Raw genomic sequence first — 14,672 nt, 5'->3', positions numbered from 1 at the left:
AAATATTATATATTACAAACATGTCCCAATTCAGTTTTAAAATTTTAACTTATATACGCCGTTAAATTGTTGCTACAACGCTCTTAAGCAGCTACGTGAACAGCTGATTCTGCTCTTCTGCAGCTATTATATTCAGCTTCAAGCGTATTCGTATTCCATTATTCGGCTGCTATACCGCTATGCGTGCTACTTGGGTAACGACATAACTTAGACCTATTTAGTTGGACCGGCAATGTCCAGTGAATTGTGAATGTCAGGCGACAATTGCCGGCGTGGTGAAATAGGTGCATATTAAAACGTGTAAATATGTAAATAAACGTTGAGAAGACGTGGTTCTAAAGTATCGTTATTACTTATTAATAGTACCTTCCTACCTGAACTTCCACTGATATCGTACACCCAGCCGCATAACTGGATGACCATGTTATGTCACAGAATAAATAATACATAGTACTTACTAAGTACAGAAGACTCACTCTCTAACAAAACGCGTCTGTTACGATTAGCACAGATATGGCCGCTAGGTGGCGACAGCGCCACGCGCGGCTTATGGCTTTCCCCAAAATTGGGGCCGAACGGATGTACTTTTAGCTACCTGTGTAGCAATGCGACTAAATCGCGGAGTGAGAAACGCCTGGTTATGTTATGAATCATTGCAGTACATATGTAGCTGCCTACTTATTGCAACAAACGTTGGTTCAAAACGTTGGGATGGATTTTGGATTCATTATACGCAGTTCTATTCCAAATAAGAAAAACTAATCAATTGTCTTCTTCTTCCTCGCGTTGTCCCGGCATTTTGCCACGGCTCATGGGAGCCTGGGGTCGGCTTGGCAACTAATCCCAGTAATTGGCGTGGGCACTAGTTTTTACGAAAGCGACTACCATCTGACCTTCCAACCCAGAGGGTGAACTAGGCCCGTATTGGGATTAGTCCGGTTTCCTCACGATGTTTTCCTTCACCGAAAAGCGACTGGGTAAATATCAAATGATATTTCGTAGGTACATAAGTTCCGAAAAACTCATTGGTACGAGCCGGGGTTCGAACCCGCGACCTCCGGATTGCAAGTCGCACGCTCTTACCGCTAGTCCACCAGCGCTCAGCGCAGCGCAGCATCCCAGCTTGCCTCCGATTTTACCAGTGATAAAACCAACTTTTCCAGGTTATAGTCATAAAAACAGTAGTGTTGCCTGGAAATGTGGCCAAAATACTGAACTTTTTGCGTCAGCAGATGGTAGACAGCCTGGTTGTGATGCTCAGTTCAGCTCATTATATTATTATAGCATGGTTCAGCTATAGGATGGATGCATTAGTGCGGCGCGCTGTTCACGACCAGCATCCTCCTCCAACACAATATCTCAGAGACATCCATTAAAAAGAAAATTCAAAATAGTTCAAACAGGATTGGAAAAAGGTGAGGGGGAGGTAAAAAGTTTAAATAATTAAATTTAAAATTGAAATTGAGATAGAGATAGGTAGAAACACTTTATTGCCAAACTGTGGTGTACCGAAGTTGACATTTATACAAGAACATTGTCCCAACAGTATCCGATATGGACGTGCAATGTTTACTTACATCTACTCCTAACTCCTATATTAACTATACTAGCAACATGCAATAAATTATTTCTTAAACTAATTAGTTAGATACTTAGGTACCTAGAACTAGGTAATAGTTAAGTAGTTATCTAGACTAATTTCGTGACTTAAAAGCTATGTGTACAAAATGCGAGAGTTTGAAGTGCTAATAAATAATAATTATAATTAGGTACAAGTAAGTAAGAACAAAAAGAGTTAAAAATCCCAGATCTGTTACAAATAATAATGTTGATCCCAAGATTCCCAAGGTACAAATATCTTACTAGTAGTAAGTTACTACTGTTTATTTTCATCTTCACATCCTTGTTTGGTCTTCACGGTCCCAGTCTTACCTGTAAAAGTTTGCTATATTAACGTTTGTTGGATTACATTATACCTAATTGTCTTATAAAGTGTCGTTCAATAGAACTTGCTAACTATGTAAACTAAAGTTACTAGTAAATTGACATTCAGTGACAATTTTAGTATGGAGGTTTGTTTACATAGTTAGCAAGTTCTATTGAATGACACTTTAATAAACGGTGGGCAGTAATGGGAAGAGTGCCTGGCATATAAGTACAAATCAGAAGTTAGTCCTTTGCTCTAGCCAGATCATGTAGAAGTATTGTGTTAGTTTTTCGTTAACAATAATAAGGAACCTAGTTCTAGGTCTGTCTCATCTGTAGCTATGTTATGATGACAGTATAATTTGTCATTGCCTACAAAAATAATAGAAAGCAACTCACTTCCTCCTATCGCCAGCTTTATAAGTGTAGAGAAAGGAGAATCTATCAGCACGGTCGCCACGAAAGCGACTATAAACGCCGTCACGAAGTCGGCTAAGAATCGGTAGAACTGAAAAAAAGTGCGTGTGTGTCAGCTCCGAGGACTGCATGGGGTTTACTCCTTACGAACAATACAATACGTGGGGTGCTGCGTGAATAATCGACAAAATAAGGCAGGAACGTGAAGAATTCGAAAAATTATAGCATTCCAAAGTAAGCGGGCTTTATCACAATAATTGTTATATGGTACACATATTTGATAAAATAATAAGAACAACACAATAGAAATTTAAGACAAAAACTAGCCAAAAACATATTACGTGATTAATGTACAACCTCTTAGTATTAAGTGCGAGTTCATACATTTGTTTAATGATAAATATATGATCTCGTATTAAACACTTATCAATGTGGAAACAGGCCCCTTAAACCCAAATAAGCAGCAATCAAAATCAAACAAACTGAGATGAACTAGCTAACATCGTTGGCTAACATCAATAAATAAGGTGAATGAAAAAACGATAAATAGTTCGCATTATTTCCAAATTAGTTTTAAAGTCAATTTCTAAAGTATTCATATGATATGCTACAGAATTTGCTGCTCAGAAAATATGCTAATTTCAGCTCCTTCCATGTTTGTTATTATTTAATAAATTAATATCATATAAGTTGGTACTTATGCACTGTGATTTTTTCAGCTACTTACTAAAACTATAGCTGCCATGCGAAATTAATCTTACAGCATTCTTAGAGGATCTTCCCTAACATTAAAGTTAAAAATATTAATTGATTCACTTAAGAAAATTAAAAGGTTGAAAAAAGTAGCGAAATATAATTAATAACTTACATAGCGTTCAACGGAGAAGTGACTCGCCGATACAGAAGTAGTATTGACAACAACCATTAAGGAATAGTGGAATATGTACATCGCGTAGGAAAGTCGAGATGGCAGCTTCCACATACGGAGCGACAGGAACCAGTTGACAGGACCTGCGAGCGTAGTACCAATATCAATCAAGATTAAATTCTAGAGAACTTTTGTGCTCGCCAGTTGGCGCCACTGTTGAGTGAGGTCCGAAACTATCCTAGTCATTTTTATTATGGGCTAGTTTTCTCAAAGTGCCTTGGTGAAACTAGTTTTAACTGGATTTTTTCAATCAAAACTGTAAAGTGCCGCGGTAAAATTAGTTTTCAATAATCATTCAAAATTTAATTCAGTTAAAACTAGTTTCGACTAAAGTGTCATTCAATAGAACTTGCTAACTATGTAAACAAGTTACTAGTAAATTGACATTCAGTGTCAATTTTAGTATGGCGATTTGTTTACATAGTTAGCAAGTTCTATTGAATGATACTTTGAGTAAAACGCGTGTATAGTTTATACACCTGTTTTAAATTTTATCCAAATTTACCTAATAGTTTTTGAGATAAACATACGAATACGATACGCTATACGCTATTGATACGAACAGACGGATGGACGGATACATGACGAAACTATTTAAGGGTTCCGTTTTTACCATTTTGGCTAGGGAAACCTAGAAGCGGTACACATTTATACTAACCTCCATAACCGTGGGTACACGCAAATATCACCCATCCAACACACACAGCCCACCCGGGTCTGGCGAAGGAGTTTATGATGCCGTCCCAAAAGGGGCTGTCCCAGTCCATCTGCAGGACGGGGTATGCGGAGTAGATGATGCCGGCGGAGACCGCGAAGGCGCAGAACCAGCACGATGCTACGAACCACTGAAAGATGGTAACGAGTGGTCAGTTCAAGTGATCAAATCCTATATTGAAGTAGGTACTATAGTTTTAAAAGCCTTAACACGACTGCCTTAGCAGTGTAAAACCGACATATTCGTAAATTACATTCTATAAATCTCGCTCGCACTAATATGCGAGTACGAGCGAGATGCACATTAGAAAGTAACGTAACTGCACGCGCTAGCGAATATGTCAGTGTCAAACTGGTGGTCGCCATAATGCTGCATTATACGTATTGACACAAACACGAACGTTTCCGAGAAAATAAGATGGAAAATAATTATGCACTACATCTGTAGACTCATTACTCATTATGCACGGGATCTGTCAAATTCAAAGCACGAATTCTTTACACATCTTACACAATCAATGAATCGTTAAAAAAAATTGATTAGCCTCTTGATATGATAACTATTCTTACACACGGATGTCTCTCGAGCATCCTGTGTAAGTATAAACAAATTGTATATTTTTCTTACTCTAGCCATGTGAACTTCTTTGCTTTTATACATATTAAGGAGATAGCCAAACAACATGCCGACGAAGAAAGGCGAGCACCTGGTCAGAGTGTTGTGATAATAGTATCGCAAATAGTGGCGCGCGTCTTCTTGTGATCGCCTGAAAACAAAACGTTTAAGTACCTAATAAAAATGACATGTAGGTTCGATTAGTCAAACTTGTACAGTGGGCCAAGAAAGTGGTCTACCACCCTACGGTTGAGGTTCGTTTGAACGTCATGAGACAACAAGGTCGATTTACTTTAAACTCCGTTAGAAAAGTCAACCTTAGCGATCGTTAGATCTCGCAGAAACTTTTGTCAAAACTGGTAGACCACTTTCTTGGCCCACTGTACAATGGGAGTTGCTAATACCGCCATCTTTATTGTATACTGTGGACTACTGTATCAATTTGCAGTATCAATCTTCTGTAGACATTAGTGTACCTATAATACTTTCGATAGGTAGGTAGCGTTATTATAGAATCTATGTATACTTATTAAAACTATAACTTACCAACTAGGGAACAAATCAAATTATTTTATGAAATATTTTACGTGGTCGGGTGGTCTAGTGGTCAGGACGTTAACCGCGTAAGCTGAAGACGCGGGTTCGATTCCCGCCTCGGCCACCGGTGGACTTGGTCACTTTTTCTTTAGTGTATGATATCTATTTCAGTTTATAACTATAACTCACGTTGGTACAAACGATGCGGTCTGAAACTTGTTCAAATAGTTATAGGTAGTCGACACCACCATGACGACCATCATGACGAGAGTTAATGCAGTCCATGCCGATCTTCTTCTGCCGAGCACCCAGAATAAAATTATAGGGGACAGTATGTGCAGCTGCATGTCAACAGCGAGGTACCAACTAGGGCCAATGCACTGAAATATAAACGTTAACCTTAATCAAATTACAATTTATGGGCCATATTTTTCTTTTGTCGATTTTCGTAACTTCGACCATCGGTCGACCGGTTGGATGGAGCGAGGGCAGGCACAGAGGCGCACGTAGTTAGTTGGCCACAAAGTTAGAGATTTTTGGGAAAACTTTGTGGTTCTATGTCTCAATAAATTTTACTAGGTGATACTAAAAGAAAAAAACACGTGTTTTATCATAATTTACGCACTTGCTTAAGTTTTAGTTTGGTAAATGATAACAAGGTCAGGGTGTATACGTAATTACGTATATAAGGGTCAATTTATAACTGTCAAATATCTATATTTTCGTTAGTCCGTTTATATGTTTGTTATTCTAAGCTACTTACTCGATCATCCGTTACATAATTCTGCACGTACGTGAGCGTAGCCCACCAGCACGCCCTACACCGTTCTACTTTATCAACTACGATGTGCCACTCCGGACCGTCGGACAGATGGTTGAATAACGACGCTTGGAGGAACACGACGGTTGCCAAAACGGGAAACATTCGCAATAAACGGTGAAGATAGAACAGGTGGATATTTTTAAAGAGACCCTCTGAAACAAATCAAATTCAAGGCGATAGTCACTACGCTGATATTTAGAATTAGAAAGAGTAATTTGATATTGTCGGGCGTAGTTAATAGTTTTGTTTAACACGGATTGACTCTGTTTCATGTCAAATAACATATTGGTCTAGGTGTATTATAAATCACTCAGCTCTCCATCTAGTATTTCTAATAATATGAGTAATATGACCCACTTCATGTATTATCGTGAGACACAAAAGTGGAATTTTACCTACTTAATATTATGCTTATATATTATATGAAACATGAAAGAGAGTTTTCTGACATGTTACAGGTTCCGGTCAAAGTAACCCGGTTATATGTAATATATCTGTCTGGCTTTTTGTACTACATAATGTACTTATCTATACATATGTAATACTAACTCGGGCTTATCTTCCCAACAGAGGTGTACACGATCAGCAATCCGCTCAGCAGGAAGAAGGTGTCGACGCAGATGGGAGACGATACGATCCAAATTGCCGACAACGAATTCATCCACTGTAAATATTAAGCTCGATCGATTTAATACGGATTTTACAAACAACATAGGTAGGCGTTATAAAGTAAAATAATGTTGGTGCGGGCTTTCTTGTGCATGTTTTTGTTATAGCAAGTTGATCTTATTAGGATAACAATATCTGTGAGACCGAGCTTTGCTCGGGAAACATATAAAAACTCAAAAATGCGTTTTTCCAGAGATAACACCTAGCTAGATCGATTTGTCGCCCCCGAAAAACCCCCATTTAGCAAATTTCATCGAAACCGTTAATAGAGCTATTTCCGAGATCCCCGAAATACATATATCACTACATATTCGTATAAAACAAAGTCACTTCCCGCTGTCTGTCTGTCTCTATGTATGCTTAGATCTTTAAAACTAAGCAAAGGATTTTGATGCGATTTATAAATAGATAGAGTGATTCAAGAGGAAGGTTTTTATGTATAATTTGTTAACCCGTGCGAAGCCGGGGCGGGTCGCTAGTAATAAATATACAAGAATTGCTCGTTTAAAGGTATAGATACTCTTCGAGAGCGTTAAATACCCTTATGTGTTTAATATGTTAATGTAAAGAGCAATATAAACAATAAGCAGAAATATTTCTTAAGACACACCTTGACCATTTCTGCACGATTAAAAAAGTGATTTCTGCCATTCGTAGCATACGTGTGGCCTATGATGACCCACATCATGGATATGGACCTGATCCCGTCCAGGCTCTCCAAGGTTCCGGGCCCAGAATTGAATGTCAGCAAACGGCGAGTATTCGTATAGACAGAGAACGATTTTACAAGAGTATTGGCTTTTTTTGAACCTGAAAGTTTAACAAATGGACGCTCGAAATATTATATGTTTTCAAGTATATTATATACACAGCGGATAGGAAAATACTAAAATGGAAATGAATATGTTTGCCACTGCATAGGTATACTTATAGAAATTTTAACTTAAGTAAATACGTACCTTCCTTACATATCGCGGTAAAATATATATCGTAGAATGTCGAAAGGACAGTAATAAATATTATGAAGCCAAACACTCCCCTGAAATAGAATAAAAAATATACTTCAGAAATAATACAATAAATGATAATTTGGTAATTTTTTGATGAGGTACTTACATAGCAGCATAATCAACGGGTGCAAACGGTTTATCGTTTCTCAGTCTGCAGAAATCTTCCGTGAGTTTGAAACCCACGCTAGTGGTGTTTACAAAAACCGTGTCGATGAACTGCTTCGGTGAGCAAACTTTAGGAAGGCATACTGCCAGTTTGAAGACTTGATTGGCTAGCAAGCTATCTTCTGATACCCTGTGGATTGAGTGCTTGTTATTCTAAACATATTCATGAAAATTACCTAATATGATTGACTGATACACATGTTTGATATAAATAAACGGTGGCATTAACCCTTATCTTGGCATTGGACACCCGTGATACATGGAACTTTAAAAAATCTAGCAGGTTAACTTTATTGCCTGACAAAATAATTCTGCCATAAATATGTAGAGCTACCTTCCTTTATTATAGAAATAAATAAATAATGGAGACAAGTGTCACTGTAAATTAATTAGTAATAATTAACATGGCGCCGCGGAAACAACTAATTTCGTTTCGTATTGGAAGTTATGCACTTATTTCTTAGATTAATATGTATTTTCCCATAATCTACATTTTGATGCATTAACTATCTGTTAGTGCATAAATATTTCCAATGCGGTCGAATTTTAAAACATTTAATACACAGAATCTTACATGAAACTGTTATGTAGGTATTATATTTGATACATGGCCAAGAACTCAGAAATGTACATGTCAAAAGGATTGTATTACATTTAATACATTGCAAAGTTGTCATCAAAATAGGTTTACATGTTTTTAAATATTTTTTTATATTTGTGGGGTTACAAAACATGTTTCAAATATGTCATATTAGTTGTCGTATTATTTAGTTACTGAACTTTGATTTTGTTAAAGTACTAGATGTGTTTTAACTGTATATTCGTACGCTGTAGCATTATTGCTACGCCGTAGCTCGTAGCGCGGAAAATTTTGTTTATGCCCAAAATGCCCCCTAAGTAAAAAAAAATTTTTTTTCTTAGCTTTTATTTATTTGTTTACTTTTCCTATTTGACACAACTTCTTGTTGGCGACTTTTTTGAAACTTTACGGGATCCAATTTTTCTCCCATGTGATCAGGTATTTGTAGATATAATTTATATTTACAGATGTAATAGTTATCTGATGCTTTAGGTTGCGTTTAATAAGCAATAAATGATGGTTTCTGTTTTAATAACTAAACTTCCGTGAGACAAAGACATATTAAATATATCGAAACATGTCGAGCGTTTTTCGACTTAAAATACGTGAGTGACCCGTTTCTAATATATTTAACATGATGATTTCTGTTGCTCTACATGTTTTATTTTTATTAAAATCCTCATTTTTCTTTTAAAAGGTAGGTAACTGATTTGTCGAGGGATTGGCATTGTATCAAATACCTATGATACATATGATTTTTCGGACCTGGGAAAACTTGGATTTTTTTCCTTATTTTTTATAGTCTAGTATGTTCCAAACCGAAATCTAAAAAAAAAATTATATTTAAGATATTTTGAGTCTTGCCAAGATTAGGGTTAATTTGAAATGTTTTGGCCATCACACTAAATATACCGATAAAGTCAACCTCGCCAATGTCCCAAAAACGAAAGTTTAAAAATATATTCGTGAAATAAAGCACCAATTATAGGTAATAAATAGAGATGCCCCGAATAGTAGTTTTGGCCGAATACCGAATATTCGGCCCCTCTCTCTCGGCCGAAGCGCCGAATATCCGGCATGACATGCGAACATTTTGAGTCACAATTATTATGATAAATGATCGCCAACAAAGCACAACGTCCAAGAACACATTCTAAATATTAAATATATCTAGTTTTTGGTTAATATTTTTTCTCTTTAGGTAGGTGCAACAGATATTCGGTATTCTGCCGAATAGTAGGCAACATGCGGCCGAATACCGAATAGTTGCCGAATATTCGTGGCATCTCTAGTAATAAACATACTTGTGCTAACTCGGGGCACGAATACTAAACTAACGTGATGTAGCAATAGTAGATTGTTAACCAAGGGATAAAACACATTTCTGAAATGATGCCTTTCACCCGAATTAAACACTCTACTTTTCATTTCGAATACGAGGAAAGTAAAATACGTGTTTTTTCAACATGACTAAGTATATTTTTTATAGCATTTCTTGAGGGTCCTGTCAAATAACCATTTTGGTAAAAGTATATCGTTATTTATGGAATGGGGAGTTAAATATAAAAATGGAAATTGTATAACAAATGCTCTAGCGCAAATGCAAATGCTGAACATATCTAGATACTAGTGGCTCTGTGAGCTGTATACCTCGCGAGCATAGCTTATTGGGACCGTGCACGATGACAGCACCACACAGCGGTTTGATCAATCAACAATACAAAGATATTAATTTATTAAAAAAAAATACGAAGTTTAAGTGAAAAAAAAATACAAAAAGTTATATCTTACTGGGGATCGAACCCAGACTTTCTGTGTGCAAACAAAAAAAGCGAAAGCGTTTACAAAACGCGCCATGATAGTTCTTAGCTAAGCTCACGAAATTCGGGTACTCACTCTCGAGTACAAACTAAATATCTAAATACCGCCTAAACCAGCAATACAATTTTTCTGCATTTTTTGCCATTTACTATGTAAATATGTCTCAAAAAGAAAATACTCTTATGATATCGATACGACTATTTGTTTAGTAGTTTAAGCGCGAGGTATCACAACTCCTCCATTTTTGAAAATTTCCAAAAACGGGATCGACATAAAAAAATTATTTACTCATAGAATCTGGTCACAAAATTTCGCAAGAATCGGTTGAGAATTGTGACCTGTAGAGGAGAACATCCGGACATACAAAAGCAAAATGCCCGAGTCAAAACGTAGACCTTCGCTACGCTTCGGTCAAAAACGTAGACCTTCGCTACGCTTCGGTCAATTATTCAATATCAATAAATATTATTATTTACTCTGAATTTTAAAATAAAAACAGTACCAATTTGAAACGTGTATTAGGTTTAGGTTTTTATTTATTTTAAAATTGATTTCCTAGTATGATTATTTTGATTAAGATTACATCGGTATATTTTTATTATCTTAAGAGGAATGATAAGTATCAGACATGATATCGAACCTATATAAAATAATCGAGGATTTTTCAGTGAGCACATGTATAAATATATACCGAAAGTCGTCCTTAAAGAAGCGAGAAAAACTGTGTACGTATAGGGTGACTGCTATAGTTATTGGTCTCTTAACAATAAGGCTTCAATTGGCTTGTTTCTTTCTGATTTGTTATAAGAGTGGCCAATTACTATGTAGTGGCCAATAACTGTCCTCGTATGTCCCCGCGTGTACTTGTACAAGTACAAATTAAATTCGTGTTTTGAACTCGTATATATATATATATGTAAAAGAAAGTTCCAAATTCAAAAACGCCAAAATTGTCCTGGGTCTTACGAGGCTATAGTAGGCTACCTATATAGAGTACCTACGTAATAATTTGCACAATAGGGAAGTTTCTTCTATACAAATTAGATTATAAAAGTATGTTATTTAGTTAAATAGTTTTCGTAAAAATGTAGACATATATGAAGCTGGGAAATCATACCTAATACCTACCTGGCTATGATTTCCAATCAATTTTATCTAGCATAATTTATACACAGGAGATTTCATCCCAGGACAAAAAGTATCTTAAATATATTTTATACCGGTTGTATTTAATTTTATATTAATTTAATTATGACAGTATGCCAAATTTCCGTTCAATCGTTTTTGAGATACCGAACAAGAAATCTGTGTTCTATAGGAAAATTAAGATTGAGTAAATATACATGTCGTAGTCAGATCGTATAATCCGCCGTATTACATTACGGCTAGCCGTTTTCAAAAACAGGGGCGTTTTGAAATGCGGCGGTTCGACGATTAGCCGGATTGTCATTGCGATAAGTTCTTCAATAAGGCGGCCTACGTTTAGCCGCATCGTATACTACTATTTAGATTGTAGAGTGACCAGTTCTTTCGGTCGCCTACGTAACCGGAGTTTGACAATGTTTGCAATTTAATTTATTTTTACCATGGTCCCACCGCACTACATGTTTTTCTTTTCCAAAACATTTCCTTCACAACTTTGCAGGGCTCCTATTTCTGGGCGGTTTGCCCTTCGGGCATCTGAAGCTACCTAATAAACCTAACCTACTTACCTACCTACGCTTTTTTCCCCAAAGTGTAATGTTTTCACGGACGTCTCACTAAATCAATAGGTAGGTAGGTTAGGTCCGTTAGGTAGCTTCAGATGCCCGAAGGGCAAACCGCTCAGAAATAGGAGCCCCGCGAAGCAGGGCTTCGTCTAGTTAAAGTTGCGAAGGAAATGTTTTTTGAAAAGAAACAGTCCGACGAACTCCAGATTTGATGGACACCCCAGCGTTTTTCATAGTTTGTTGTTGTTATGTCAGGCAGCGCCACGAGTGTTAAAAATGGGAACTAAAAACTGTCAAAGCGGCGGCTAATGACTCGCTGTATTACATTACGGCTAGCCGTGTTGAAGAACGCATGGCGCCGAATACATTCCGGCGGATTCTTATTCAGCTGCATTCAATCCGGCTATTCGTTAAATCGCCGCATTTCAAAACGCCCCTGTTTATGAAAACGGCTAGCCGTAGTGTAATACGGCGGATTATACGATCCGACTGCGACATACATATTTACTTACCTCATTAAATCCAGGTCAGGTCCAGTCAGACTGTACTTTGCTGCTTCCGTTCGTACCTTTTGTAGATTTCTGAACATGTCACTATGTGGTCTTGTGATTGAAAAAAGTTCCATCCACGGAACCTTGGGCCATTCCACGGACCTCTCTGAACCTCCTGGCCACTCTGGCAGAGCTGGTACGTTTAACTCATCTTGAACCATGGGAATATTGATCATACAATACTTGCCCTCTATGTCTGATGTGTTAAAGTTTTCACTGATTGCTAGACACTGGTGGTAGTATCCGAGGTCTACAAAATTTCCATGTAAAATGCCTCTCGGAAGTCTGATGCCCGCATCAAGAACTATAAAAGACAAAATAAAATATTGATGTTAACAATGAGAAATATTACTTTAGATTAAACCGTTAACTTACTATATCTCTATTTTAATACAGATAATTCAGATATTAATTAAATAATAAATATTATAGGAATTTTTTACACAAATAGACAAAGCCCCACGGTAAGCTCAAGAAGGCTTGTGTTGTGGGTACCTACTCAGACAATGATATAGGTATATAATATATAAATACTTAAATAGGTACATAGAAAACAAACATGACTCAGGACCAAATATCTTTGTCATCACACAAATGCCCTAACCGGGATTTGAACCCGGGACCATCGGCTTCACAATAGGCAGGGTCACTACCACAAACGCGGCGCGCTCATTCTTTCTTCCGTGGTCACTACCCACTAGGCCAGACAGGTCGAACAAATTAAGTAGGTATCGTTATAATAAATATCGGTGTTAAGTAGGTATGTATCATCGTTAATTAGTTTAATTACTTACCACTTAGATTATTTGAAAGTTAAAAGTCTAATTTGAGTTTGTGTTAACCTTTTGGACGCCAATGACCGATATATATGCACCGCAGGTCCAACGCCAAAGACGTATTAATCGGTCATAGACCACAGAGCAACAAAGACCTAGGTGCATATGCATAAAGTTCAATTTCAGTTTTTAACACTTCGGTGATGTGGCGTCTGAGAGACAGCTTTAGTGTTTGACACGGCGTGGAAAAGGTTAAAAGAGAAGACATATACTTACATTCAGCTGTCAGCATGGTGTTGTTATTTAGTAAGTAACTCAATTGCGCTTCACATAGCTCTTCATCTAGTACATTCTCATACAATTCCGTATCGAACACATGCCGAGGAACTTCGAATTCAATATACGCTCCTACTGAACACAAATAGATGACGAAGATAATAAGAAAAATTAATTTCGCCATTTTTGGAAACCAATACAACCGTCCATTGATGAATTAAGTTTATTTATAATACCTTTGCGGTGTATAGTAGGTACTTGTGTTGATTAAGTGATAATTTTCAATAATAGGTATTGATAAAAGAAATATTTTTAGAAAGGTTCCGTAGTCAGTACACTCAGTACCTAGGTAATGAATTTAACCTTTGGTAAGTACTTTCTTATGTGTTTAAGATTAAATCTAAATATACATACCTAGCTACAAATGTTCTTTTCAATAAAATTAAGGTGTGGCTGAGTCAAGGGCCAGATGCAGAAGGCGGCAGTCTTGGACACGGCGCGGATAGTCCGCGCGGCGGTTCCTCTCGCTGCTGGCGGCACCCTAGGATAGGTTTTCATAACAGGTAGGTATGTAGCATTTTGTATGTCTTTTTAAATTTTATTTTTACATCCGTAAACCTATCTTGTGAAGAAAATGAAATACCTAAAAAGAATACCCATTAAGGTAATAATAAAGTATTTTATCGCTAGGTACATAATTTAATTCTAAAGAAACCGGTATATATAAAAAAAACTCTCACGTATAGGTTGTCACGGTCACGTTACACTGGGATTTTCGAGATTTCTTGTAACCTTAGTGATTAGTCCGATAATGAAGCTTATTTTAAAGACTGTGAACTACTAAGTACTAGAAATAAACTAGAATTTTACTAAGGCTTCTGTAATTTTACTAATTTTGTCGCCAATCGCCATGCATGATTTATGTTAGGTATACCTATACCTACATGCCAAATTGCAGCTTCCTAGCACTATAGTTCGTTTTTTTTAGCATTAGAAAGAACTTGAAAGAAGGTAAGCGATTTTGACATGTCTTTTAATTGAAAAACACTTTTTAAAAATCAATAACTTTACTTATGAAAGCAGAAAACTATAAAAAATCGTATTAGATTCATAATTGTTACATATTTACAGTAACTTATTTTTAAAACGTGTTT

General features: G+C 36.7%; 1 protein-coding gene, 1 long non-coding RNA gene and 1 other non-coding gene across 3 annotated transcripts; 1 reads left to right on the top strand and 2 right to left on the bottom strand.

The window, feature by feature from the left end:
- Positions 1-1,856: 1,856 nt before the first annotated feature.
- On the bottom strand, positions 1,857-13,752 carry LOC134662628 (nose resistant to fluoxetine protein 6-like). Its single transcript, XM_063518900.1, has 10 exons — positions 13,519-13,752; positions 12,428-12,770; positions 7,747-7,935; positions 5,902-6,118; positions 5,336-5,518; positions 4,614-4,775; positions 3,930-4,116; positions 3,212-3,354; positions 2,326-2,434; positions 1,857-1,932 (listed from the first exon to the last, which is right to left on the bottom strand). The coding sequence occupies exons 1-10, from the start codon at positions 13,700-13,702 to the stop codon at positions 1,877-1,879; spliced, it is 1,773 nt and encodes a 590-aa protein (XP_063374970.1). The 5' UTR covers positions 13,703-13,752; the 3' UTR covers positions 1,857-1,876.
- On the top strand, positions 5,191-5,262 carry Trnat-cgu (transfer RNA threonine (anticodon CGU)). Its single transcript has one exon. It is a non-coding gene; the product is annotated as a tRNA-Thr (tRNA).
- On the bottom strand, positions 7,264-7,944 carry LOC134662871 (uncharacterized). The gene is made up of 3 exons (XR_010098098.1): positions 7,747-7,944; positions 7,590-7,669; positions 7,264-7,440 (listed from the first exon to the last, which is right to left on the bottom strand). It is a non-coding gene; the product is annotated as an uncharacterized LOC134662871 (long non-coding RNA).
- Positions 13,753-14,672: the final 920 nt, after the last annotated feature.

This window comes from Cydia amplana, chromosome 3 (assembly GCF_948474715.1).
Source record: "Cydia amplana chromosome 3, ilCydAmpl1.1, whole genome shotgun sequence".
In the NCBI taxonomy this organism is placed as follows: domain Eukaryota; kingdom Metazoa; phylum Arthropoda; class Insecta; order Lepidoptera; family Tortricidae; genus Cydia; species Cydia amplana.
Note: the sequence above shows the minus strand (reverse complement) of the source record. Positions and strands in the feature narration are given on the sequence as shown.

Excerpts from the sequence above, each read along its gene's own strand:
- LOC134662628 (XM_063518900.1), bottom strand. The coding sequence starts at position 13,702 with ATGGCGAAATTAATTTTTCTTATTATCTTCGTCATCTATTTGTGTTCA. Across the intron at positions 2,435-3,211 it reads ACTTCTCCGTTGAACGCTAT|TTCTACCGATTCTTAGCCGA; the intron begins GTAAGTTATTAA and ends ACTTTTTTTCAG. Across the intron at positions 1,933-2,325 it reads AAAGCTGGCGATAGGAGGAA|GTAAGACTGGGACCGTGAAG; the intron begins GTGAGTTGCTTT and ends AAACTTTTACAG.